General features: G+C 35.0%; 1 protein-coding gene across 1 annotated transcript in view; it reads left to right on the top strand.

Moving 5' to 3' along the window:
* LOC150104772 (protein inturned-like) overlaps positions 1–27,282 on the top strand; it is a 369,111-nt gene that overhangs the window by 49,199 nt on the left and 292,630 nt on the right. The window contains exon 7 of the mRNA XM_090395627.1: positions 18,274–18,363. Within this exon, the coding sequence (XP_090251753.1) occupies positions 18,274–18,363 (90 nt within the window). The remainder of the gene's footprint in view (positions 1–18,273; positions 18,364–27,282) is intronic.

Raw genomic sequence — 27,282 nt, 5'->3', positions numbered from 1 at the left:
AAAATTTACCAATCGGCGACCAGCCCAGCAGAAGATATTCACCGATGCTTACGGAGATTTCGTTACGATGTTGAGCCAGTTCACCAAAGAATGATGTCTACTTATTTTGGGAGGCACAAGTATGTGCAGATCGAACCCTTGAAGAATGCTTCAGAAAAAGCAGAAGGAACATGGAGTCAAAAGTCATTTGTCCTGATGAGATTTGTGAGGTGGCCAAATAATTTCCCCAGCAATTGGTAATGTACAGTATGGTTTTTTTTTTATGTAAATGTGTACAAAAAGGATATCTGTAAATTTTAGGAAGGACTCTAGAGATTGTTTCTTTTAATGATAGAGTATATTATGAGTATTTTGTGAAAGAAATTGTACGAGAGCACGTGGACCTAGGAATTGTGTCTTTTAATGATTGAATAAGTTATAAGAATTTTGTGAGAGAAATTGTATGAGAGCACGTGGAGCTACATTAGTAATTCAGTTAACAAATGTCTTTAATATTGATGAATAAGTGTGATCTTTCAAGTATAAGTCGTAAATCATAAATGAAGTTCTTTGTCATACATACTAAGATAGATATAGAGAATCTGAGAAATTAGTGCTCATTCATTAGCAATTGCAGATTACTTAATCAGAGTGTATTCATAATGTGTAATATGTATTGATTGAATTAAATGTTTTGTTCTTTTTTTAACTGATGACTTGCCTGATTTTTTTCTCTGTTGCACTTGCTCATCAAATACGGACAACAGCGGGAGATTAATTTATGGTGAGGCTACGACTGCAAATGTAACCTATAGTAATATAAGATTGTAAGCTAAACTGTTTCTGGTTCCTTGATTCTACATTCTTTGTTAATCTAGGATTCGGGTGGCACAGTGAAAAATAAATAAATAAATAAGTGTAATTAAGAATTATAGAGAATAATACATAAGATAAATAAAGGAGAAATTAGATTTTACAATGGCGACATAAAAAAAGGACAAGACAATAGAAATAGACACAAAAGGAAATAAAATTTTACAATGGCGCAGTCGACAGGATTTGATTTATAGACCTGAATATATATAGAAATAAATAAATCAAAGTGAGCAAGTTATAGAGTGAATCAGGCAAGCCTAATATTAAGAAATTTTGAAGTTTAGATTTGTGAAAATTGTAAATGGTTTATCAATATGGCCCTAACATCAACTACTAGTATGGACGATACCGAATTTTTCAGAACGGTGAATCCACAACAGGTATTCCCGCAATTCTCTGGAGAGGAAACTGACGATGTTTTAGCTTTTTTCTCCTATATTGAGAAACTAAGAAAATTGACAAATTGGTCTGATTTTCAGTTGCTAATTTTACTTAGGAGTAAGTTAGTGGGAAAAGTGAAGAACTTCTTATATTCCTCCTTGATTCTGAAAGAAACTCTAGACTATTCTAAGTTTAAAGAAACATTAATCTCGCAATTCTCGAAACTAAGGAGCATTGCACCCAATCTTTGGAAACTACAAGGAAGCTCTCAAAAGGATAGGGAAAGCGTAACAGACTATTATAATCATCTGCTAACCCTAGCCAACAGTCTCAGTATTTCCAGTGAAGATAGATCTCACCTAGACTGGGCAGTTTTTCCTCCAGTTTAAGCAAGGATTAAAACCTGAATTAAGAGAAACTGCATATAAGAATAGGCTGACTAACCTAGAGGATGCTACAATGCTGTGAGAGAAAAAGAACAAATGCTTGGCGACATTTGTCTCGCATCCAAATTAGGCCATATTAATGTAATTAAGGAAAATAGTAATTCGGAAAATAATGATAAGTCAGAGGATCATAAAAAGGAACATCTAGAAATCAAGGGAAAAATGACGGACTGAAGTCCATTAATTTTAATCTATGGTCTGATTGTAATGAAAGCCTTATGACAGAGAAGAATCAGATTAGTAGGGAAGAAGTGAATTCCATGATAAAGTGTGAGATGGAACTATTACAACAGCCTGTGATGGATCGACTCGATGCTGTATTACAACAGTTGGCAACCATTTCAGTTAAATCCACAGAACCTCATGTCTTGCATGCAGAAAAGATAAATGAAACAATAAGACTAGAAGTTGAATGACAGAACCAGCCTATGTTAAGCCAAATTGATGACATGATGATAAAATTAGAATCAGTGACTGAACAAAGATCCATTGTCTATAAATCTTAATCTCAGGATCATTATACCCAAAGAGATCTTAGGAAACACCCTAAATGTTTCAAATGTGATAGGGTTGGGCATATTGCACAGTACTGTTTTTCTAGTAGAAGCCCATCATGGAAAAATAACAAAGAATCAAATTTTGGGCATGTGCACTGTGATAATAAGAAAAGAAATAAAGGCTATACAAATGAAAGAGAATCAAAAATGAAAATTAAGAGAAAGATACAAGGATCACATTGTAACGTGTTGTTAGATACTGGTTCCCAGGCCTCTGTCATTTCAGGAAATTATTTTCAAGAAATAAAATCTCGTATCTGGCAAGGAATTTCTAATCTGAGGAAACCAATCAGAATATCAGGGATATCGATGTCCTATGTTTATGCGAACAAGAAAGTTAGAGTAAAATTATACCTACCTGAATTTAATATGTCTATTTGGCAAGAATTGCTAGTCCTCCCTAAGACTTCCCACCCACAGGTTCAGGTAATTTTAGGAACTAACTTTCTAGAGAAGTGCAAGTTTTCTTGTAATTTCTCTCGAAATGAAATATTTCTCATGGGAAGGAAACAGTTTAGTAGAGAGAAACATGAAGTTAAAAATAGGGATAGGAATGAGAAATATGAAGAAAGAATGCAGAGTAAAAGTAATCTCATGCAGACAGATGAAAGATGTGAAGTTGTGGAAAATAATCAGATTGAATCTCAAAATGCTTCAATCTCAAAAGTAAACTGTCTACCTGAAACGTATCAAACTTCGAGCATTGAAATAGCAAAAGACCAAGTTAATACAGAAGAAAATTTAGGGCAGATTTGTCCAAGAACCATTGAAGTAAACTTTATTGAATTAATTAATGAATCTAGAAGTTTCTATAACAGATCGAGAAAGATTAGATGCAGAAAAATTTGTTCAAACAAGGTATGACCTCAGACAAAGGAAGAAGGGGACCCCCCCCCCCAGAGAATACACGGGAATTACCAATAACAAAAAAAAATTTTTTTTTTATAAAAAAAAAAAATTTTTTTTTCTTACAAAATTTTTTTTTGATGAGAGAGAGCCTTTGTTAAGTTCTGAATGAAACTAAAATTGGATTAATTTACATTTCCTTCAGACTTAACATGGGGTTACATTTTGAATCAGTTATTGATATATCAGAATATACTAAACTCTTGTAAATTACTAAAATATTACTAAACTGAGAATCTTTCATTTATTTTGTTATAATGTAAAGTATTATGAATTGCTAAATTGCTTAAATCTTACTGCTTAAGTGTAAGCACTTATAAATTGCTGGGAGAAAGAGATAATCTGATTAAATAAAAGGTGGCTGGAATCGAAACACGTGCAACAAAGAGTACAGGTGCACCCTTTTTGAAAGCAAGTAGCCTCCCCCCCACTCATGCATTCCAAGAATCACACTAAGGATTCCGTGTGTGGCGCTCAGTACTGGGTGACGTGAAGTGACGCTGAAAAAATGGGAGGAGAAATTGATGACGTAGTGGTCACGTGTGGCACGCAATTTAAAAAGTCGTGCAGCGCCAGTAAAAAGGCTCTTATTCTTAGGCTTGTGCTCTCTTACACTCCGGGTCTTGTGTGGTCTTGCTGTGGAGCCTCCTTGTGGCATCCCCTCGTTCCCCGCGGATTCGAGATAATGACCGAGGAACTTTGCCATGGATTTCTCGAAAATTTACCAATCGGCGACCAGCCCAGCAGAAGATATTCACCAATGTTTACGGAGATTTCGTTACAATGTTGAGCCAGTTCACCAAAGAATAATGTCTACTTATTTTCGGAGGCAGAAGTATGTGCAGATCGAACCCTTGAAGAATGCTTCAGAAAAAGCAGAAGGAATGTAGAGTCGAAAGTCTTTTGTCCTGATGAGATATGTGAGGTGGCCAAATAATTTCCCCAGCAATTGGTAACGTACAGTCTAGTTTTTTTTTTTTTTTTATGTAAATGTAAATGTGTACAAAAAGGATATCTGTAAATTTTAGGAAGGACTCTAGAGATTGTTTCTTTTAATGATAGAGTATATTATGAGTATTTTGTGAAAGAAATTGTACGAGAGCACATGGAGCCTAATAATTGTGTCTTTTAATGATTGAATAAGTTATAAGAATTTTGTGAGAGAAATTTGTATGAGAGCACGTGGAGCTACATTAGTAATTCAGTTAACAAATGTCTTTAATATTGATGAATAAGGGTGATCTTTCAAGTATAAGTTGTAAATCATAAATGAAGTTCTTTGTCATACATTCTAAGATAGATATAGAGAATCTGAGAAATTAGTGCTCATTCATTAGCAATTGCAGATTACTTAATCAGAGTGTATTCATAATGTGTAATATGCATCGATTGAATTAAATGTTTTGTTCTTTTTGTTTAACTGATGACTTGCCTGATTTTTTTCTCTGTTGCACTGTTTTTCTCATCAAATACGGACCACAGCGGGAGATTAATTTATGGTGAGGCTACAACTGCGAACGTAACCTGTAGTAAGTAATATAAGATTGTAAGCTAAACTGTTTCTGGTTCCTTGATTCTACATTCTTTGTTAATCTAGGATTTGGGGGGGTGCAGTGAAAAATAAATTTTCCCTGAATCCGAAAATGGAATTAGAACCAGTGTAGAGACAAGGGAGTTGGCATCGACCATTAATATTCCCTTTGTCCCCCAAACCACTAGCATCATTCTTATATGTAAAGATTGGCCAAGAGAAATATAGAAGTTAAGAGAATAAAGGCTATATTCTCTTAACTTGTAGAGAAGGATTTTACTAAGGGCACAGATAGAAGTGCAATATAAGTGTAATTAAGATTTATAGAGAATAATACATAAGATAAATAAAGGAGAAATTAAATTTTACAATGGAGACATAGAAAAAGGACAAGACAATAGAAATAGACACAAAAGGAAATAAAATTTTATACTAATGGTGTTGGATAATGGAAATGGTTACTCAGTGATATTTTAGATTTCACAAAGACATTTGACAGGATTCCATATATAACTGTGTTGCACAAATTGCAGCAAATGGGGATAGATATGAATCTGGCCATTTGGATTAGAGGGTAGCTGATGGATAGATATCAAAGAGTGAATTATGGAGGAGTTGAGTTTAGGAGAAGGCAGGTGACCAGTGGTGTACCACTGGTCACTTGCCTTCTTGGTCTTTTGTTTAATTTCTACATCAATGATATAGGAAATGATTTGACAGGAAATATTCAGTTGTTTGCTGATTATGCTAGCACACACAAACAAACTAGCAGCATATGGCTGCCTGTTTATACCCGATGTTCAAAAAGAAACTGAACTTTTCGAAAATAGAAAAAACTAGTGGCGCCACCTGTTGTATCTTTTTTTTGTTGTTGTCGAAAGCAGTAACCTTCATTAGTGTTGTGCCAACTGTTTATGACATTTGTTTCATTAGAAGCCGAGTTATAATCCCAAGAGTGACAGTGTGTTTTGACGGTTGGTCGTCACGATATTTATGCCATACGTGACGAATTCTCGCTATCAATCACTTCAAAACTTCGAGATAAAACTCACCATTGACGTTTAGCCTGGAAGAACGAATTCTTTGTGGATAATGCCATTGGAATTTTAGAAACAACTCAGCATTGTCTTTACCTTTGAGTACGAGTCCGTGCAGTGTTCAAATTCGATACATTTTTTGGTCGTCGATCAACTTGTGGGGAACAAATCGCAAATTCAATTTACGAATGCCCAAACTCTTAGTCAAAATGTTGTGCACAGTTGATTTTGGAATCCCCAATTCTTCTTCAATCAATCTCACGGGCGGGCGATTTTGGGTTTTCTTTGATGAAATCACGCACTTTTTGGATGTTAACCTTTCTCAGTCCAGTTTTTGGATGTCCTGGCTTTTCATCGTCCTCAAGCAATCTCATGATTGCTTAAACCACTTGTAAACTTAGTACGGGATAAGCATTCATCACCGTATGCTTTTGGATGCATTTCGGTAAAACTGTTACCAAATTTGACACAAAAGTCAATCGCAGCTGTCTGTTTGAAACTCGTTTTCCGACCTTTCGTCAAAACACAATGTCACACTTGGCACTATAACTCAGCTTCTGATGAAACAAATGTCATAAACAGTTGACACAACACTAATGAAGGTTGCCGCTTTCGACAACAAAAAGATACAACAGGTGGCTCCACTAGTTTCTTCTATTTTCGAAAAGTTCGGTTTCTTTTTGGACAGAGGGTGTAATGTGGCCAAGAGTACGGTTTTACACTTTGGGAAGTGATCAAAAGTTGTGTACTATATTGATGGAAATGAATTGCAGGAAACTGATGGCACGAAGGACTTAGGGATGATTTTATACAGGGGGTTACATTTAGAGGGCATATTTTAGATCATTAAGTAGCAAAGTTAAGGCAGCTCAAACGGCACATCAGATTATGAAGGTGGTCTGAAAAGTTCTCGGCCTCAACCATAGATGGGAACACTATCGGCAAAATGTTTTTTTTTTAAGTTGGTACATCTGTCATAAGCATCCATGTGAAATCACAAGTCATTCTATCAAGTAGTTTGTTTTATACAGCTATCTGAAGCAAAAGTGTTGTCTGTATCTCTTGAAATGAATAAAATTGAGTATCGTGTGGTTATAAAATTCTTTGTAAATGAAGGTTTAAAGGCAAAAGAAATTCATTCGAAGTTCATGTTTATGGGCACTCTTCTCCTTTATTTTCGACAATTAAGAAATGGGCTGTGAAGTTTAAACGTGGTCTTACCAGCCTTATTATTATTATTATTATTATTAGACACCTCCAGGGAGGCCAAAAGACTCATTGAGGCAGGGGCACCTGCTGTATAGCTCTGTCTCCACCAATTGACAGCATCTATCGCCGACCACCACCACTAGTTTTTCCACAGACAATCACAAACATCCATGCCGCAGCCTTCTGGCTGGAGAGTGGATATGCTTACCACTTGGCCAAAAAAAAACCTGTTATCCACTCCCAAGGCCGGCTAACTTGGCTGTGGCTGAGAAAGATTCTTAAGCTCCTCATGTCGGCGATGGGAATCAAACCTAGGACACTCCTTCCCCATGCATATGGTTGTGAAGCTCATAGCCACAAGGCTAACCTTGAAGATGATCCACGTGAAGGATGTCCAAAAAGTGTAACAACACCAGAAATCATTGATCAAGTGCACGATATGGTATTGGATGACTGACGATTCAAAGTGTGTGAAATTGCTGAGACTATAGGCATTTCAAAAGAACATGTAGGATATATTTTGCATAAAGAATTGCAAATGAAAAAGCTTTGCGCAAGACGGGTGCCACGCTTGTTCACAGCAGATCAATAACGCACTCTCATGAAAATCTCTGAACAGTACTTTGAGCATTTTAACAAGAATAAAAGTGATTTTGTGCATCAATTTATTACTGTGGATGAGACTTGGATTCACCATTACACACAAGAATCCAAACAGTCAAAACATTGGACAAAAGCTGGTTGTTCAGTGCCAAAGAAGACAAAGTAGGAAAGGTCATGGTATTGGTGTTTTGGGATGCTAAAGGCATTTGTTTATTAATTATCTTGAAAAGGATAAAACAGTAACCGGGAAATATTATTCCGATCTTTTATCCAGACTAGATGAAAAAATTTGTGAGAAAAGACCCAGTTTGCAGAAGAAAAAAAATCATCTTTCATGAGAACAATGCATCTGCCCACAAAGTGTTTTTGTAATGGGAGAATTAAGGGATCTGCTATGAATTGTTGAAAAATCCACCCTGTGACTTCTATCTCTTCTCAAAACTGAAACTCTTCCTTGCTGGTCAGCGTGTTTCTTTGAATCAAGAGGTGATTGCAGCTGTAGAGGGGTATATTGCAGAGCTTATTGAGAACCGCTACAGGGACGGGATAATGCTACTAGAGCATTGCTGGAATAAATGTATTAGTCTTAAGGGAGATTATGTTGAAAACTAAAAATAAATTTGAAATTATATATTCGTTTTTTCATTGTTAGGCCGAGAACTTTTCAGACCACCCTTGTATGTGGTTGCTGAACACACTTACAAGCAGAGATAGAGCAGTTATTTTTCCTTATATAAGGTTTTAATAAAGTAACATCTGGACTGCTGTACAAAGATCTGAACACCTGGATTCCATGATGATGAAAAATTTGTGGAGAGGATCTGGTGGGGTGGGGGAGCAACAAAGATTGTGGCAGGACTATAGAATGCTCCCTATGAAAATAGATTGATGGTCTCTGGGCTTCAAAAACCAGATAGATAAAAAAGAGGAGATATGATAGTAAAATTGTGTTCTTGTTGTAGCTGCATTCATATAAAAAAATATTTATTATTGGCTTATATTTTGCTGGATTTCAGACCAGCATCTTCAGAGCACAAAGCGGCATGTTATAGTTTACATGTGACAGTGAAACAATTCATTGTTTACATGTGATGTGAAATAATTCAAATTGTAAATGGACAAAAGATCTAAAGTCCTAATTTGGCACCCTCTAATTGTTGTAATAAAAGAAGTATTACTGCTATGTGGGATTTGATCTTATGATAATAGTCTCCCAAGTTTTTTGGCAAATTAATGCAGCCATACTTGTTCAGTTCAGGACAATTCTTCATAGCCATGGGTTGACTCTAAAAATAATCTTCCTAACCTATAACAACTTGTAAATAGCATGGAAAACACTTTTGCTTCATTTTTGAAGAGCTGCAATTTTTTTTAGATTGCACCTTCTTAACCTGCTTACATTCTTTAGTAGCAGCATTTTTGGAGATGTTGTATGAAGTAAATCACAATTCTGGATTAAGGATTTTTGAAAGCTTTTCCTGTAATGCAATGATAGAGGCGTTGATTTTAGCTAACTGAACACAAGTACTATCAATCTGTTCTTGAATTAGTACTGAGCTTGCCTCATGTAAACATGCTTAGCTTTTGATGAAATGAACCTCTGTCTGAATCTTAGGCAGTTTGAAATGTTATTTGTATCATATGCTTGTTGAGAGATTGCATTAGGAGATTGCGTCATAGCTGATGCTGATTCTAAGAATAGCCAATGACTACAACCCTTATAAAATAGATAAAATGCTGCATGCATCCCTCCTGCCACCAACATACAAGATCACAGCATAACTATTTCCATCCTGTATATTAAAGGTACATGAGAAAAAAATAGCAAAAGTTCTCTGCAAACATGATCTCCATGCCGCTTTCAAAGCTCTCATTGAGCTAGTTACCTTCATCCATTCTTTTAAAGATCATCTTCATTCTCTTGCACATCCAGGAGTGTATAAAGTTCCTTGTGCCTGCAGTTTAGCTTGCTTTAGTCGGACTAGTAGATCAGTTAACATCTGCCTTGAATAACACAAAAATTACATCTGTGATCGTCTGTATGGTAAGTCAGGATTGGATTAGTAGACCATGCTCTGGGTATTCCTTCACATTGGTTTAGATGGAAGATGACATTGATGTTACATATGTTGTTATAGGTCTTAGAGTCTATTTTAGAATCAGTATTAGTTATGAAGTACCCTCCCAACCTCAACAGGTATGGTTTGGAGGGTGCTGCATAACTGATGGATAACCATTAAGTTCTAATTTGGAGAAGTCAGGCAATCAGGTCTCAGAATGCCAAAACTCTGAAAGACAGTCATTTTGAGACCTGATAGCCTGACTTCTCCAAGTTAACTTTATGGTTATCTCCCATAGAGTGTACCATATAAAGACATTACTTCTATTTTGGTTACAGTTTGAATTATTTTCCACATTTCAGTTCAGTGCTGTGTGTTTATCACAATTACAATTTGTGCTCTGAAGATGCTGTTTAGAAACCACCAAAATATTAGTAAGTTCAATTAAATGTATTTTTTTACCTCACTTGATGTTGTTTATATCATGAAGCATTGTTATGAATAATCAGCAATATTTAAGCCTTTCCATTCGTATTTTGTAGTATGGTAGATCAGCTGTTTATAGTGCATGGAATCATTTTCCCATACTGATTGTTCTGTGCAGTTATGTGGTCTTCATTGTGGCAGTTTTATGGTGCAGGCTATCATACTCCATGTTAACACTGAATTTCACAATGCATTGGGTCACTAATGGGCAGTACATAGTCTATCCCCATCACTTGTCAGTCATGCCTTCTTGCGATGTGGTTTGTTTCCTCAAAAGCTTTGACAAATTCAGGAATAACTTTTCCAGCTTTTCCTCCATGAAAATGGAGGAAAAGTTGGATGCTCTTTGTATGGGCAGCATCAAAGTCTGTTTGTTCTCCCTGCATGTCCCAATTTGGATGAAATGACGAAAGAATAGCAAATGATCATACTATCACTGAAGTTGAATAAAAAAATCTCCCTTAAAAATAAGATAAAAAAAAAAATCTTACAAAAAATCTTTTCTACATCCATGAACATTCACATCTGTAGACAACCATACTTTATCTCCTGTTTCTGACGTCATCTTGCATATCACCCTGAACATCTGCTGTACATCTTAACACTGTAAAGTACGAACTACTCTGCATGTTTCTTTTCACCCATAAGAGTGACAGTTATATTCTTTGTGCAGTCTGGTGTCAGAGAATGCTAAATAAAGAATAATCTATTTTCATCTTTTTCATTTCTCCAGTTATGACTACAACCTTTATAAAATAGATAAAATTCTGCATGCAACCCTCATCCTTCCTGCTAATGTAATTCTGAAAATCATTCTAACAGCTGTGACTTTGTTATCTCTATTTATACAAATATATATGTTTATTATTTATTAATTGCAAATATTTTGTGTTACATATATTATAAAACCTCATCGGTGTGTGGCTTGAAAAACAGTAATAGATATTTGAATATGAAAGAACAGAGAAATGCATGCATTACAAAATAATTCTTCTAAACATGAAGAAACAAAATTATCTCTGAAACTTGACTGTCTGTAATCCAACTACTCAAACACTAAAATCACCTTTCTAGTGACTTTGGTATTCATATCTTCACTTGTCTACTCATTTGCAGTTCTACTGACCAAGCTAGAAGAAATGCAGAAATATTAGATTTGAGCATTGATCTAATGCAAATTCTCGATCTCACCATCCTTGATCTTTTCTTAATCAGTTCTCCTTCCAATTTTTATCAAATGAGATTTGTATTTATATATTTGAAATTTCTATTGTATTTATTTGGAAGAAAAGCCAATACAGATATTGGCATTTCTTCCAATTTGACCAAAGTAAATCAGTTTGCAGGAGCTTGAAATACTGTGGGTACCAGTATTTCAAGCTCCTATCACCAGGATGGTCCAGGTGATAGATGGAACAGATAAAGATAACTACTTTTTGGTAAGCCTTGAAGAATGTCTGAATATTATAATTCCTCAATTATCTAACCACAGCAGGAGAGCAGTTTGCTGGTTTGACAACTGAAGATATAATTATGTGGTGCCATACTTGAAGTCATTTGTCACATTAACCCATTCAAGGGTTAGTGTGATATATATACTTTATATATATATATATATATATATATTGTTTAAAAGCATGAGATTTTTTCTGATGCTTCTAGAAAGGGGTGGCAATAGATTTTTTATAGTATGACTTTTGGTAAAGGTTTGGTTTAGAAGAAGAATGTAGATTTTTTTTTTTTTTTTTTTTTTTTTTGACTAGGGAAGCTGTTGGCCAAAAAATGTCATGTGGATGTGATTGATTTCACTGGAGTTGCTTGTATGGTTCAAACAAATGGTTCTGATTCTCTTGTCATGATGTTATGAAACTTAAGCAAATAGAATTAGAACCATGGGAAGGATGATGGATGTACATGTTGTATATGTATGTATGTGTGTGTGTGGGGGGGGTTACTGTAGATGGAAAAGGATCCGCAAGATAGCTGGGTAACTATGTAAGGGCAGACAAATGTTCTCTTTTTCAGTGGTAAAACAGATTCTAGGTTGTTGGTTGTTAAAATCAGAAACACTTCTAACATGTCCAAGTCATGGAGCCAAATGGAGAAAACATCGTTATAGCATAGCCATATTGCGTATTTGAGTAGAGTGGAGTCTGCTACAATTTTCTCAGTTCCATGAAAATTTCCTCCTCCATTAGGGAGGAGGAAACTATATCTGTGCCATCAGTCATTTTGTAAGTTTTTTTCATGCCAAGTAAAATCAGATGACATGGTGAAGGAGAATAAAATAGATATATCAGGAGAAAAGAGAGTTTGAGTATGTTCCATGTTTTTTTTTTCTTTTTCTTTTTTGGTTTATTCAGTTTCAGTAAAACCTCCCTTTTTCATTATCTCTTAAGAGAAACTCTCCCTTGATATATCTTCTTTATTCTCATGTACCAAACAACAATTATTCTAGTATTTTGATAGCTTTTTTTTTTAAATAAAAAAAAAGCATCACTCAAGAAATTCAGTGTATATCAAAGTACAAATCCCTTATAATTGAAAATCTTAAAAACAAAAACCATTTTGATAAAGAATTTATTTCAGAAATATCCATTTATCAATCTCTCTCTCTTGTTCTGTTTTCCCTCCTCTTGTATCCAGGCTGTAATCAGAAAGAAAGCTTATAGATTTCACTTGTAGTCATCACTACCTAATTATTTGACTTGAATAAACACCTATGATAATACTCAGTACCAGTAAAAGGTTTATTGCTGTGACTAGACAATCTGCAGTAGTATGTACAATAGGTTCCCTCTGACCCCTCCTCTCTTTGTGTTTATATGATAGTAAATGTGCACTGTAAAACTTTTAAATGCTGAACCAAATTTAAAAACATATGGGTAATATAGTACAAACCATGATTTGCTTCCAGACAGACAAAGGTGTCCATAATTTTAAAACAAAAAATGGGATATCTGTCGAGGGTAGGGTTTGAAATTTCTTCAAAACAGTTAAAAAAATTATTTTCAATGATTGAAATCATTATATTGATTATAAAATTAGTTAATTCAAATTGGAACAAAATTAGATATTTAAAACAGGCCTTTTTATTCCGTTATGCTATTTTAATGTAGTTTTATGTTTGTAGCAGCTAATTATGTAATAATAAGTAATTAAGGGTTAAATGGTAAATAGTAAATAAAAACCAAAAAAAAATTAAATTGATATTTTTTAAAATAATAATAAAGTGAAATTTCCAGTAAAAACACACAACAATTACCTCAAAATTTATGTATCTCTCACCTGAGCCAGCAGTTTCTGTGCTCTTATACACTTTTCAAAGAATATATCTTTGAAAAATTCTATATTCGAAATTATATAATTATATATTTGAACGCGAGCGGAATTCGAACCCCACAACCAGTGGCTGTGGGGTTCGAATCCCACTGTGGGCATGGATGTTTGTGATTGTCTGTGGAAAAACTAGTGGTTGTGGTGGTCGGCGGTAGATAGCTTTGGTGTAATTGCGGTTAGTTGGTGGATTGCGTGGTGGAGACAGAGCTGTAGAGCAAGTGCCCTCCCTTGATGAGTCTTCGAACTCCCTGGTGGTGTCCAATAATAATAATAATAATAATATATACAGGGTGTTCGGGATAAATTTGACATATTTATAATTAATTATATTTTTCCGTAAGTTACATGTATTAACACACACTTCTCTTCATTTAAAAGTTTGGACCCTTCTTCATTCATATACAAGATGTCAGAAAGGATGGATAGCTGGAACCCACCTGAATCATGGAAGAGAATAACTTGTATCATGATGATTCGTGCCCGCCATCAAAATAAGGATATTACGACTGCTGCCCAATGCTCCCTGAATACAGTAAAAACAATCAGGCATGAACTAGAGACTTGCAATGGTGACTACGAGGATGTAGCAAGAAGAAAGATCCCTAGCGGACGATCTGATTGCGTTCGTACAGCAGAATTCCTCGCAAATCTGCAGGAACAGGTGTTGAAGAACCCTGGCATTGGAATTCGGGCTTTGTTCGTGGAGTTGCTAACTGTAGTCAAGCCCTGGATAACAAGGGTAGCCAATGGTAGGCCGTATGTATGGCAGCAGGATTCGGCCCCTTGCCACACCTCTGGGAAAAGTCAAAAATGGTTGTCTGAAAATTTCTACGACTTCACCAGTCCAAATGTTTGGCCTCCAAACTCCCCAGACCTTAACCCCATGGATTATTTTGTATGGGGCGCAGTTGAAAAAGACACTAATCGCACTTCCAGTAATACAAAAGCCCAGTTAATGGATAAAATTAAAACAGTTTTTGCGGCCCTTCCCAGGGAGACTGTAGCATCAGCTTGTTCGAGGTTCCGAAGCAGAATTGAAGCTGTGATCGATGCTAATGGTGGTTATTTTGAGTAAATCTTGTTGATAGTATTGTAATTAACTCTGCCTGTAATGTTTTTTTGTCAATTCATTAAATTTAATAGATACAAAGAAGATTTTCTTTTTCCTTACGAAACTGTCAAATTTATCCCGAACACCCTGTATATATATATTTATACACAAACTTGTGAAAATCATTGCACTTTATTCGTTTGACATAAGTTTTTATAATTATCATTGATTTTACATTGTCAATATGCAATCTATTTTTCTCCTTGCTCTATAATAAATTCACGAAAGAGAAAATTCTTTATACTGGACATTGCCAATGTCAAAATAAATTCCACAATAGTTTCATATTCTCAAAAGGAATGCTTTCATTACGAAAATGAAAATTTTCTTTCCATTTAACAAGAACAGAGGTCTGATGTGCATGCAAAAATGCAATATTTTCTTCAGTATAATTTTTATATAATAGGATTTGTTAGATAATCTTGGTCCATGACTCAAAACCTAGAAATTCATTGTGGACTGAATTTATAGTCATCAATCTAGTGATGATGTTTTTCCATTCTACAGTTTTATTTAGAATGAAGTTATTTGAAAAGATTAGCTCATTCTTGTATTCAATTACTGGATTATATACTGGTGTCCAAAAGCTAGAATTGGAGGAAAGACTAAAATGATTCTCATTAGCCCACATGTGTCTTGTCCAATTTTTATGAGCTATGGATGAAAGGATGCAGACTACATGCCTTCGAGCATATAGGCCTACTTGTTGCAGATGTCTTGCCACAGTTTGTTGGGATATCTGCATACCAGTGCTTGAATGGAGTCGACTTGCAAGCTGACCTGCCATAGTGCATCGATTATGTTTTGCTGTTATAACCAAAAATCTCTCTTCATGCTCCGTGGTAGAGTGACCTCTTAGCAGATGTCTGGAATACTTCCATTGGTTTGAAATTCTGCTCAGAGCCTGGATACAATGCTATGTGAGATTTCAAACTCTTTGGCAGTATCAATAATTCTGCAGCCTTCTTCAAGCTTTTCAATAATTCTTCCCCGCATGAAATCATCTAGATCAATGCTTCCCAAATTTATGGATGTAAAGGCCCCTTTGGAAAAATTAAAATATTTCACAGACCCCATCAAAAAAAAAAAAAAAAAAAAAAAAAAAATCGTAATATAGACATATATTATTATAATATTTATGTTTTTTATATTCATTACAAAACATACACAGCGAATATTGCAAAAATCAAATGCAAATATTACATTTTTAGCATCTTACATACACATTTGACATGGTCTTAAAACATTTACTTAGTCTTAAAACATTTTAAATTTGTTTTCATTATTTCATGGCCCCCAAGGGGGCTGCGGCCTATAGTTTGGGAAGTGTTGATCTAGATTATGTCTTTGAGACATTACAAGACATAGACATCCAAGTTTGCAACTTTATTCCTTCACGAAAAGGACTTTCTTCAAATACAGTTCTCTCAGTATGGCCTTTTGAAAGGGCTTAGTACGTCCCTTTGCATGCAATTCGAAAATTTGAATGTGTAATTGTTTTCTACTCGAAATCGGCAGTTATACAAATTGTCACTGGGTGATTTGTCTGAATTTGCTGTTGTAATCTTCAAAAATAGCATTTGTCCATAGGTTTTGGACACCAGTGTAGAATTCACATACATAAAATGTAAATTGTAAATGTGTCAGAAAATCATTAATCAAATAATGCTATAAATTTTCAAAAGTGGCAAGTAAATAGTCTTAATTTTGTTTCATTTTACTTTTGTTAATAAAAATTTCTTTGACTTCAAATGCTCATGAGTCTTGCCTTTCAGTTAACTGAATTGTAGATGAAAAGACTTCCTTTTAAGGTTACACGGTGGTCAGCATCCATAGTTAAGAATTTATGGAGAAACAACACATGTGTTAAAATAATTCGACGTTTAGACCTCTGTATTGATGTCATCATCAGGAAAATACATATGTATAAGATATAAGCTACATGCCACTGCACTTGATAAAGGTAAAATCAATGTAACTGCTTATTAATCTTTTGCTTAGCCTGACCTCTTGTAGAAAAACTAAATTAATAATATTGAATTAAAAAAATTATAAATAGATTAAAAAAATTAAATATAAAAATAAATTAAAATTAAAATAAATGAAAAATAAACACATTAAATATTTTTAAAAAATAAATAAATTAAAGACAGAACTACATTAAACATTTCTAAAGTCCTCTCTTATCAAGATTTTCTTCTGTGCTTGTTCTAGTTGCTATAAAGGTTGCAGATGGGCTCTCCACATTCTTGGAATGATTAATCTATCATTTTTGTTCAGGTTTGGATAGTGTTGTAGCATTTCACAGGCTTTGAATTTTCTCTCAAGCCAGATGTAAATGAAAAGAGTACGTTGACTGGGCAAGAACTATATTAATATAAGTGAAAGAGGATTTTCAAAGAAAGAATGTTAATACAGTCGGACATTTATTGATGTAGCAAAATATGATTTCATTTCTTTAAAAAACAATCAATTACTATTTTCATCTTGACTGGTGGCTCTTAGACTTAAAGAAAATAAAAAAGCCAAACATTTGATAACATAAATAAATCCATACGTGACTTAAGAAGTTATCAGAATATAATAATACTCTATTTCTGCAACAGCTGTTTTTTTTAGGAATGTTACACAAAAACATTTAATTTTTAATTGGATATTGATATACAAGACGTTGAGGACATGGATAATTTTTATGAAAATGGGAATGACCTGTTTTCACAAAAAAAAAAAAAAAAAATAATAATAATAATAAAATAATGATTACTCAAGTTTTAGAAATCAGTGTTTGCTTTGAATAATTGGCATAGTGCTTAATACACTTAAAATGGAAGTGTTAGATGCTGTGTAGGATTTTAACAATAATTACCGTATTTGCCGCTGTATAAAATGCCAGAAAATACTGTAATTAACACACCGGCCTATAAGACGCACCCCCTTTTTTGTACACTTTTTTTAGGAAAAAAAGGTTTTTTAGATCCTCTTCCTGATTTTGCCAAGTTCTTACCATTTTCTCAGTTGGGGGGGTGGCCTGAAACGCCTCTCTGCATTTCAGGCCACTACAATATTGCACACTTGTATGCAATATTGTAGCAATGCCGACATTTTTCATCCATAATTTGCCAAGAAATTTAAAGAAAATTTAATGGCAGAAATTTATCACCATTCACAACAACCGTGACAACAATTAGAAAATTTAAACAAACAGGAACACAGCTGTGATCACCTGTGACAGTGCATGCGCATTCACTGAACTCTACATAACTGGAATGCTCTCACACACCGCAAGGAAGCAAATAAGAAATCGTGTAACTCGGAACAGAGAAAATTTCCAATGAAAGTAATAAAAAACTGAGTATCGGCGTATAAGACTCACCCCATTTTTCAGACCTATTTTCAAAGAAAAAAAAGTGCGTCTTATATGCTGGCAAATATGGTACATTATTTTTATAATCGTTATGAATACTTTTTTATGTATTCTAAATAAGAAATACTTTGTGTTATATTCAATATATTGATATATATAAATAATCAGAATTTCTGTAATAGCTCAATTCAATCTTGAACCATTAAAGACCTTTAATGGAATGAAGTTATTATGATATAGCATGCATGCTACATGCTGCTCAGATTATTGCAGTGCCTTTGATTTTTAAAATACACTAAATGCACCCAAATAATTTATTTCAATAATTAAATAAACTTTTTCTTTTTTTTATCACATACTTCATTTTATTATAATTATTATTTTACAGATCAAGTTTAGTCATCCAGGAGAATTTGGTTCATGTGGGATATGTGAGAGAAGGACGTGAAGTCATGGTTTTAGCATTGCCTGATATGTGGTATATTTCACATAGTTTTTCATTTGCATTATTTACATAAAAAATATGTTTTTAATCATGTGAATATTTGTTGATGACATTTAAAATCCTAACAAAATTTTATAATATCAGTGCTAAAATAATGAATAAAGAAAATGTCACTTTAACAAGTGACATTTTCTTTACTCATTATTTTAGCACTGAAATATGAAGTTTTTATTTCTTTTCAGTTTCAAAAATAGAATCATACTATCAAATGTACAGGAAATGTTCAGTATAAGTGAACACATAGAGATGTCATGAAATATTTTATTGTAGTGAACAATTTTCTTTAGTAAATTTGAAGCCTCCTGAGATAGGTGGATTATTTTTCAGGAACACATACCTTCAGAAGAGCACATTCATTAAAATTAACTATAATTTTTAATCCTCCCCCCCCCCCGACAAACTTTCAGTGGGCCCTTAAAAACGACCCCCCCCCCCCCAAAGTAGCACTTCAGTTGAATGCGTAAACTCTCACATTGGGCATCCTGCATTGCAGAAATTCTTACATAGTAGTTATTGTTATCACATCAACCTCCATAGAGTCATCAGATTCATTGTGTGAGGTCTGCTTACTAACAACTTATTTATCATATTGAATCTTAAACTGTTTATCACACCTAGCATTCAAAATTCATTCTGGTAATGCATTTCACTCGCTCACAATTCTCCATGTAAAAAATCTATTCCTCACAGCCCTCTTCACCAGACCTTTACCCAATTTCCAATGACCTCTGTCTTTTTTCCTCTTCAACTTCCATTTTATGATCTTCACTATGGTAATCTGATAAAATCCCCTCACTAACCTTAAACATTTCTATTATATTTCCTTTTTTTTTTCTGCTTATTTTACCAAACTTTGCAATTTAAAATTCATTCTTCTTCTTCTTCCATCTTTTACCTTGCAGTGTCGAGGGGTTTTCTATTCATATAACTGCAACTGTACACAAGGATATGATGGTTAGCCCTATGCCTCCCGGTGTATCCTATGTCTGTAGAAGCGTTGAGTTCTCAAGGCCAGTTTGCCTGCTTGCAGGATGAATAATCCCAGATAAACTGGGGAGAAAATCCCTGCAGTCCATGCCCAAGGCCTGCTAACTTAGCTATGTCTGAGAAAGATCATAAGCTCCTCGCATCAGCAATGGGAATTGAACCCATTTAAATTCCTTTTAACCCTATAACCAACAGTTCAGATACCTGATATTGCCTTATTTCCTTTTCTCTGGACACAACAATGTTTCCATATCACAAAGAAAACTAAGTGACCAAATCTGAGCACAGTAGTCTGACCAATGCTTTATAACCAGCTTCTTATCTCTACTTGGAATAGCAAAGGCTGAATATCAGATTGCTATGATATTGTGTTCCTTATCATACCAATGTGATATTCAGCCTTGCCATACTTGCAGTGTGCCCTTTAAGCTTCAGTCTAATGTCAGTTATATCCTCAGATCCCAAATCTCAACCACTACCTGAAGCATAGTTCCATCAATACATTACATAGCCTTATATCTCTGCACTTCAAATTGCTATGCTCTATGATTATTAATATTAAAATGACAAACTCACTTATTTGTCCAAGCTAAAAGTCTATTCCAATCTTCCCAAATGGAATTAACATTAGAAATTCTCCTTATAATTCTTCCCAACTTTGCATCATCAGAAGACAGCTGAGGATCCCTAGTCAGTTCTACAGAAATTTCATTAACAAATAATGTAAATAGCAAGGCCTCAAGAACAGAACTTTGAGGCACATCACAGATTACTTTCCTTTTTTTGAGACACTATCCCATCATACATAACTTGCTGGTACCATTCAGAGAGAGAGAGAGCCAATCTCTGCTACCTCTAACCTGTCTATTATCTGTTTTCTGTTTCTACACCAACCTTTCATGTGATAATCTATCAAATGCTTTGCAAAGTCCAAGAATACCATTGTATATGAATATCCCTTATTCAAGACATTCATCATGAATCGAGTAGATTCCTAAAACAAGACCTACCTTTTACAGAGCCATAGTGACCATCGTAAAGAATCCTACATCCATCAGTGTAATGCTATATATACATATATTTTCTTTATATATATCTGATCCATACACGAGAGGCCACAAGACCCATAGCACATTAGTGCCCTGTATGGGCAAGAAGAATAGAAGAAAGGAGGAACCTGTTCCAATTTGAATTATTTTCTGAAGGAGGAACCGGTTACAATTTGAATTATTTTCCATAATTATTTTGTTCAGTGCTATGTGCTTGTCGCAGATATACTTAGCAGGTATGTATGAATTGTTTTCTACAATTAATTAGTTCTGTGATTTATTTTATTTTATTTTTTTCAATGTGGCTCCCAATCCATAAACGGTTATGCAAAAATCTATACTACATTTGTACCATGATTGGCTAAGGATTTTTTTCATTTATTTTTATCCATTTTATATATTTTTCATAGTTTTTAAATTTATTTTTTACATGGCCCAGAAATCATGCTGTGGAGTTTAAACATGGAATTTTTTCAGGGTATCCCCCCCCCCCCCATCTCTAGCAGCATGAAGAGTATAAGGCACAGGTAGGAAGCTGAAAAGTGTAATAAGGAAGGAGAAATTAGGATATGAAAGGAGACTGGGCAAAGCAGTTAAACAAAACCCTAGAGAATTCTGCAGTTACTAAAGGAAGGGTGAATATGGAAGACTGATTTCAGTTTCTGGAGATTTTACACAGGTTACACCTGCTAAAGATGTAGTGGAAATAGTCGGTGAGTATTTTATTAGTGTATTTCATGAAGGGATTAGGAGTGTTGCATAACAATAGGAAGGAGGATAAAAATATTAACTGTTCAAGAATGGGAAGTGTTAAGAATAATAAGTAACCTTGATGTTAATCAGACTGTGGGACTGTATTTGGTATCACTGCATATATTAGGGAAATGTACGAGAACTGGCAGTGTCCTTGATTTGGTTGTTCAACAGCAGTCTAGCAACAGGGACATGCCTAAAACAAAAAAAGTGGAAGGAAGGACATCAGGGAGAGTCCAAGAGAGTAGTGTCCAAATATAGGCCATTGCGTATATCAAGTGTAGTGGTGAAGGTGTTATAGAGGCTGGTTAGAGACAATACAAACCTGAATTGTTGAGAATAGAAATCGTTTAAGAGTGCAGCATGAGTTTCTTAAGAAGGCTTGCTTTAGCAACATTTTATAATCAGATGACTAGTGTATTGGACACAGGAGATTCTTATACTGCAATTTATCTGGATTTTGCTAAAGCATTTGGTAGAGGTACCACATGATAAATTTCTGTTGAAATTGAATAGGATGGAGATGGATAGGCAGCTCTTATCTTGGTATCGTAGGACTGATAGGAGCTAACAAGTTGTGTATGAGTTGTAGTGTCCTGAAAAAGCAAGATGACAAGTGGGGTACCATAGGGTTCTCTTCTGGACTACTGTTGTCTAATGTGTATATTAATGACATAGTTCAAGGTTTGAGAGGAAATATACAGTTTTTTGCTGATGAAGCTAAATTAGGAAGAGCAGCGTCAGGAAGTTCTGACGTGATGTTGTTGCATGAGGATTTGAATTGGTTGGTGCTTTGGGCTGAAGAATCGGAATGGGAATGTCATTTCAATGTTGCTAAATATAAAGAAGTTATATACTTTGTCCAGAGAAGATGGAATGAGATTTATCATATTGCAGGCACTTTGTTTCAAGAGGTAGAGTAGGTAAGGGATCCAAGGATCTTCGTGGATAGAGAATTGAAGTTTAGGGGACTCATTGCAAAAGTTGAGGTTACCCTGAAAATTGCTGGTATAATGTAGAGAACTCTATAGATATTTGGATAAGAAGGTGATAGTTCCATTGTATAAGGCACTAATTAGGTCACATTTGGATTTCTGTGCATAGATATGGTCACTTGATTATATTGATGATAAGAGAGAGAGAGAGAGTGCAGAGGTAAATAACTAAGACTTTCTCTGGATTGAAACAGTCTTACTGAGATAAAGAGCCAATAGGCTTCACTTCGGCAAAGTAAGTTTATTCAAATTAAGTGGATATTGAATCCAACATTATTTCTTAGCCAAATAAGAAACTCGAAGATAGAAAATCTAAGAGTTTTATGCCAAATATAGAAAACTATAAACGTTCGGCGAGTCCAAGCATAAGCCAACACCTGGTACATATTGGGACAACTCGTAGCAAAGGTGGAGTAAGTTCCAATCACTGTCCTTAGTATTTTCCCATAATGTACAACACAACTCCTAGGAGATGTATGCTGTTATATGTTATGAGAGAAGGTTTCGACCTTTTTTTGAGGTCTCATCAGTGAGTAGGTAGACCCAAATGTAAATACTGAGGTTGCAGTAGTGCAGAACTTATTTCTTTACTGTACGAGTCACCAAAAGGTGCACTAATAAATAACTGAGATAAAGAGCCAATAGGCTTCACTTTGGCGAAGTAAGTTTATTCAAATTAAGTGGATATTGAATCCAACATTATTTCTTAGCCGAATAAAGATAGAAAATTTAAGAGTTTCATGCCGAATATAGAAAACTATAAAAGTTCGGTAAGTCCAAGCATAAGCCAACACCTGGTACATGTTGGGGCAACTCATAGTAAAGGTGGAGTAAGCTTCGATCACTGTCCTTAGTATTTTCCCATAATGTACAACACAACTCCTAGGAGAACATGACTACTTCTCTCATAATGTATAACAGCATACATCTCCTAGGAGTTGTGTTGTACATTATGGGAAATTACTAAGGACAGTTATCGGATCTTACTCCACCTTTACTACGAGTTGCCCCAACATGTACCAGGTGTTGGCTTATGCTTGGACTTACGGAACTTTTATAATTTTCTATATTCGGCATGAAACTCTTATTAGTGCACCTTTTGGCGACTTGTACAGTAAGAAATAAACTCTGCACTACTGCAACCTCAGTATTTACATCTGGGTCTACCTACTCACTGATGAGACCTCAAAAAAGGTCGAAACCGGTCTGGGTGGTAACCTTCTCTCATAATGTATAGCAGCATACATCTCCTAGGAGTTGTGTTGTACATTATGGGAAAATACTAAGGACAGTGATCGGAGCTACTCTACTTTACTACGTCGCCCCAACATGTACCAGGTGTTGGCTTATGCTTGGACTCACTGAACTTTTATAGTTTTCTATATTTGGCATGAAACTCTTAGATTTTCTATCTTTGAGTTTCTTATTTGGCTAAGAAATAATGTTGGAAACAGTCTTAGTTATTTACTGATTTTAGATTGAGGGAATATGGTTTACAGAGATTGGTAGATAAAAGACGGAGAGGAGATATCATTCAGACATATAAGTTGGTTAGAAATCTATCAGATAAATAGATATAGGAGAGTTATTATACAATGTAAAAGGTGATAGGAGAATGAGAGGTCATCCCTGGAAACTACAAAGGTCATATGAGTAATGAAGCAAAAAGGATATTTTTGTTTGCAAGGCAAGTGGTGAATGAGTGGAATGCATTGCTGAAGGGTGGCAAGTGCTCCAAAACTGAATATTTTTAAGGCAAAGTATGATAGATATTGTGGCTGTGGGTGTTCAGCCTTTCACAGTGAGTTTTTAAAATAAATTAAGGATGCCATGAAATTATATTCTTGGTTTCATCCTTTATCCAAGTGTAAGCAAACTTTGTTTGCTTGCATTTGGATAAAGGATGAAGCCAGTGCGTAAAGTCACTTCATGACAGTCAATGCACATGCCCATAAGGATAGGTGCATTGCATTATGGGATACTAAGGCAACTGATGTGAAGTCATTAGCTTCTATATAAAAGTAGCCCAGTTGTGAAGTGATTTCATGCATAAACTTTGCTTGCACTTAGATAAACAGTGAAACCAAGAAAATTTCTTAGCATCTTTAATTTATAGTTTAACCAAGTGAACAAACTTTCAGCATCTTTCTCTAATTCAGAGTATTTTAGTAATAAGATGTGATGCCTTTTGGTTATTTATATATGGAAATATGACTTGGTATCACTTCTGGGTCTGGCTCCCACTGATGAGACCTCAATAAAAGGCAAAACCAGTCTAGGTAGTGGCCCTTCTATAATGCATAGCATTATACATCTCTGTAAGGATATGTGCATTGTATTATAGGATACTGAGGCAATTGACGTGATGTCATTAGTCTCTATATACAAGTAGTCCAGTCGTGAAGTAACTTCAAGTACAAACTTTGTTTGCTTACGCTTGGATAAATGAGGAAAGAAACCAAGAATGTAATTTGGCATAATTAATTTAAAGTATAACCAAGTGATTATACTATAAATTCATACTTTAATATATTTAATATTAAATATATAAAGTATGGATGAATATTTAATATATTATGCACAAGTATGAATATTTAATATATTCATACTGGTGAATGGCAGGGGAAGAAGCAAGACTTCTCAGGTTGTAAAAACCAGCAAAATCCTTGTACATTCATTGGGACATGGAATGAAGGAGGCTTGGAAGTAATTCTGATAATCACCTGGCTGGTGATTTGGCTAGGAAATGTGTTTGACAAATAGATAATCTGGAATAGTGTTAGATGGGTGCTTTCTAGGTGAGTTTTGAGAAGAGTAGGTCAGTGTTCATGGTTAGGCCTTCCGTTGTTTAATATATTCATAATTGATTCTAAATAGCAAGAGTGAAATTTCACTCTTCTGATAATTTTCCACTGGGGCTACAACACAGTTTTTCAGATCACCATATAATAGGATGCCATAAAAGATTAGAAGAGTGTTATCACTTTATTTAAACAGGAATTTAAATAAAGTGATAAAAATTCAGGTGCATGCAATATGCGAAGATGGTGTTAATATAAGTTTGAAGAACCAAACTTCTTAGAATTAATTTTTTTTTTTCCTTTTTTAATATCACTCCTGTACATGAGAAGCTACAAGGCTTCACAGGAAATGATTTCTGTGTGAGTCAGAGTCAAGATCAAAGTAATCTATTGTTATTCCTCTTGAAGAGTTCAAGGTTTTAGTTCTGGGAGTATACTTCTGTGGAACAGTCTTTCACAAGACTGTTCCACAGACCTGAGGTAGATGAAATATGACTAGGAATAGCAGGTTTGGTGAGTCAGAAGTTCAGCTGTAAAAGTATGTTGGGCAGCTGTTACTTATGTTGCTTTAGGATTAACAGAAGTGGGGGGAGACTATTGAATGATAGATCTGCTGAACAATGCCCATGGAAATATCTGTAGCAGAGATTCCATGCAGAAATTGTCTATGAGACAGTTGCTGAAGAGTCTGTGAGTGAGCTTGTCACTCAACCGAACTACTCTCTTGAATAGCATCAAGAATTTCGATGTTATTATGTACCTTGAACTACCGTGATGGTAGTTCAGGTATGCTACCCAAAATGTGATCCAAGATTGAGCAAAATTGATTTGTACAGAGTAAGTAACATGCCAAGTGAAAAAAGGATGCCAAGTTTTTGGGAGCTGGGAATCTGATAGAAGTGATATGATTATGTCAGGAAAGCTAGGAGTAAGACCTTTTTCTACCAAAAAGAAAACTTTTTTTTTTTGCTAGAAAAAAGAGACAAAATTGTATTTTAGAAGTATTGAAGAGCACTGGTTTGTCATCACAGTATTGAAGGAATTGTATAGAGATCACTATTTAGCCACTGTTTGTAGAAGCACCCTAAATAGTGATCACCATACAGTCCTTCAGTAAGGATGTTTAAGTAATGTAACGATTGTCATATAATTAGGAGGAATGGGGTGTGCCTTCACTGACAAAACTATGGGTAGGGTTTGAGGTCAGTGAGAAAGGTTTATATATGTGAGGAAGAAGATGGGAGATAAAACACAGCTCTGAGTAATGCCTGCATTAGCACAGTGAAGAGAGAACCCCATCTGCCATATGAGAAAAAAACTGATGATGGCAGTTCGCTCAGTGGCTCTCTATATCAGACTTTTGAACACCTTGGAAAATGTCATATGCAACAATACAAGTTTCTCCAAACCTTTCTATGGCATATGTCTACTATTACACTTGGCAAACAACCTGATAGAGAATTGGCTACTCTCAGTTATAAAGGGTGGAATGCAGACAGTAAGATGGAAATTTGCTGAGAAAGTATGTGCAACAGCAAAGGTTCCTCCAAACATTTCCATGCTGTGTGTGGTGAATGAGTAGGCCATGAGATCTGCTGTGGATTTTCATTGCTGAAATCCATATTGGTGGCCACTGATTAGTTGACAGTTGTCCAAAGAAGTTGATTGTTGATGACCTTCACCTTCAGACAGCACTGATATGAGAGAAAAACACAGTTTGACGATAAGACACTTATCAACTTTATTTTATTTTATTGGAATTTTCTGTATATGAGCTTGCTTCTGTGCTGTAGGGCAGATGCCTGTGAAGTATAATACAGTGGATTTTCAAGATGTTAAAGAACAGGTATTAGTTCAGGAGTACATCTCTTGAGGCACAATTAAATACATCAGGACTAGAGGCCATTTTGGCATCCAGGTTGTTGAAGATTTTACTATCTTTCTGACAGTAGGCATATGGTGCAATCTTCCAAGTAATGATGTACCTTGGTCATCTATGCAGGCATTGGATGAGAAGAATGATTCTAGGAGGCCAGTTTTATGTTTAGGTGATGTAGCAGTACTACCATTTGGATGAAAAAAGAGGCAGAAGCACAAATGTATTATAGACAGCCCTGTTAATGATGGTTTTGTATATACGTTCTGAATGAAGCTGGAGTTTTTGTTTCAAGCCACTTACGATAAACTATTTTCTTTTCTTGGACAAGGAAGTTCAAGAAAAGAAAACAGTTTTTCATTTCAAGAAAAGAAAAGATAAACTGTTTTCTTTTCTTGAACTTCCTTGTGCACTGTTTTGGAAAAACCATG

Source organism: Typopeltis vanoorti, chromosome 7, assembly GCF_054136105.1.
Source record: "Typopeltis vanoorti isolate ZY-2024b chromosome 7, IOZ_Tvanoo_1.0, whole genome shotgun sequence".
NCBI classification, from domain to species: Eukaryota; Metazoa; Arthropoda; class Arachnida; order Uropygi; family Thelyphonidae; genus Typopeltis; species Typopeltis vanoorti.
Note: the sequence above shows the minus strand (reverse complement) of the source record. Positions and strands in the feature narration are given on the sequence as shown.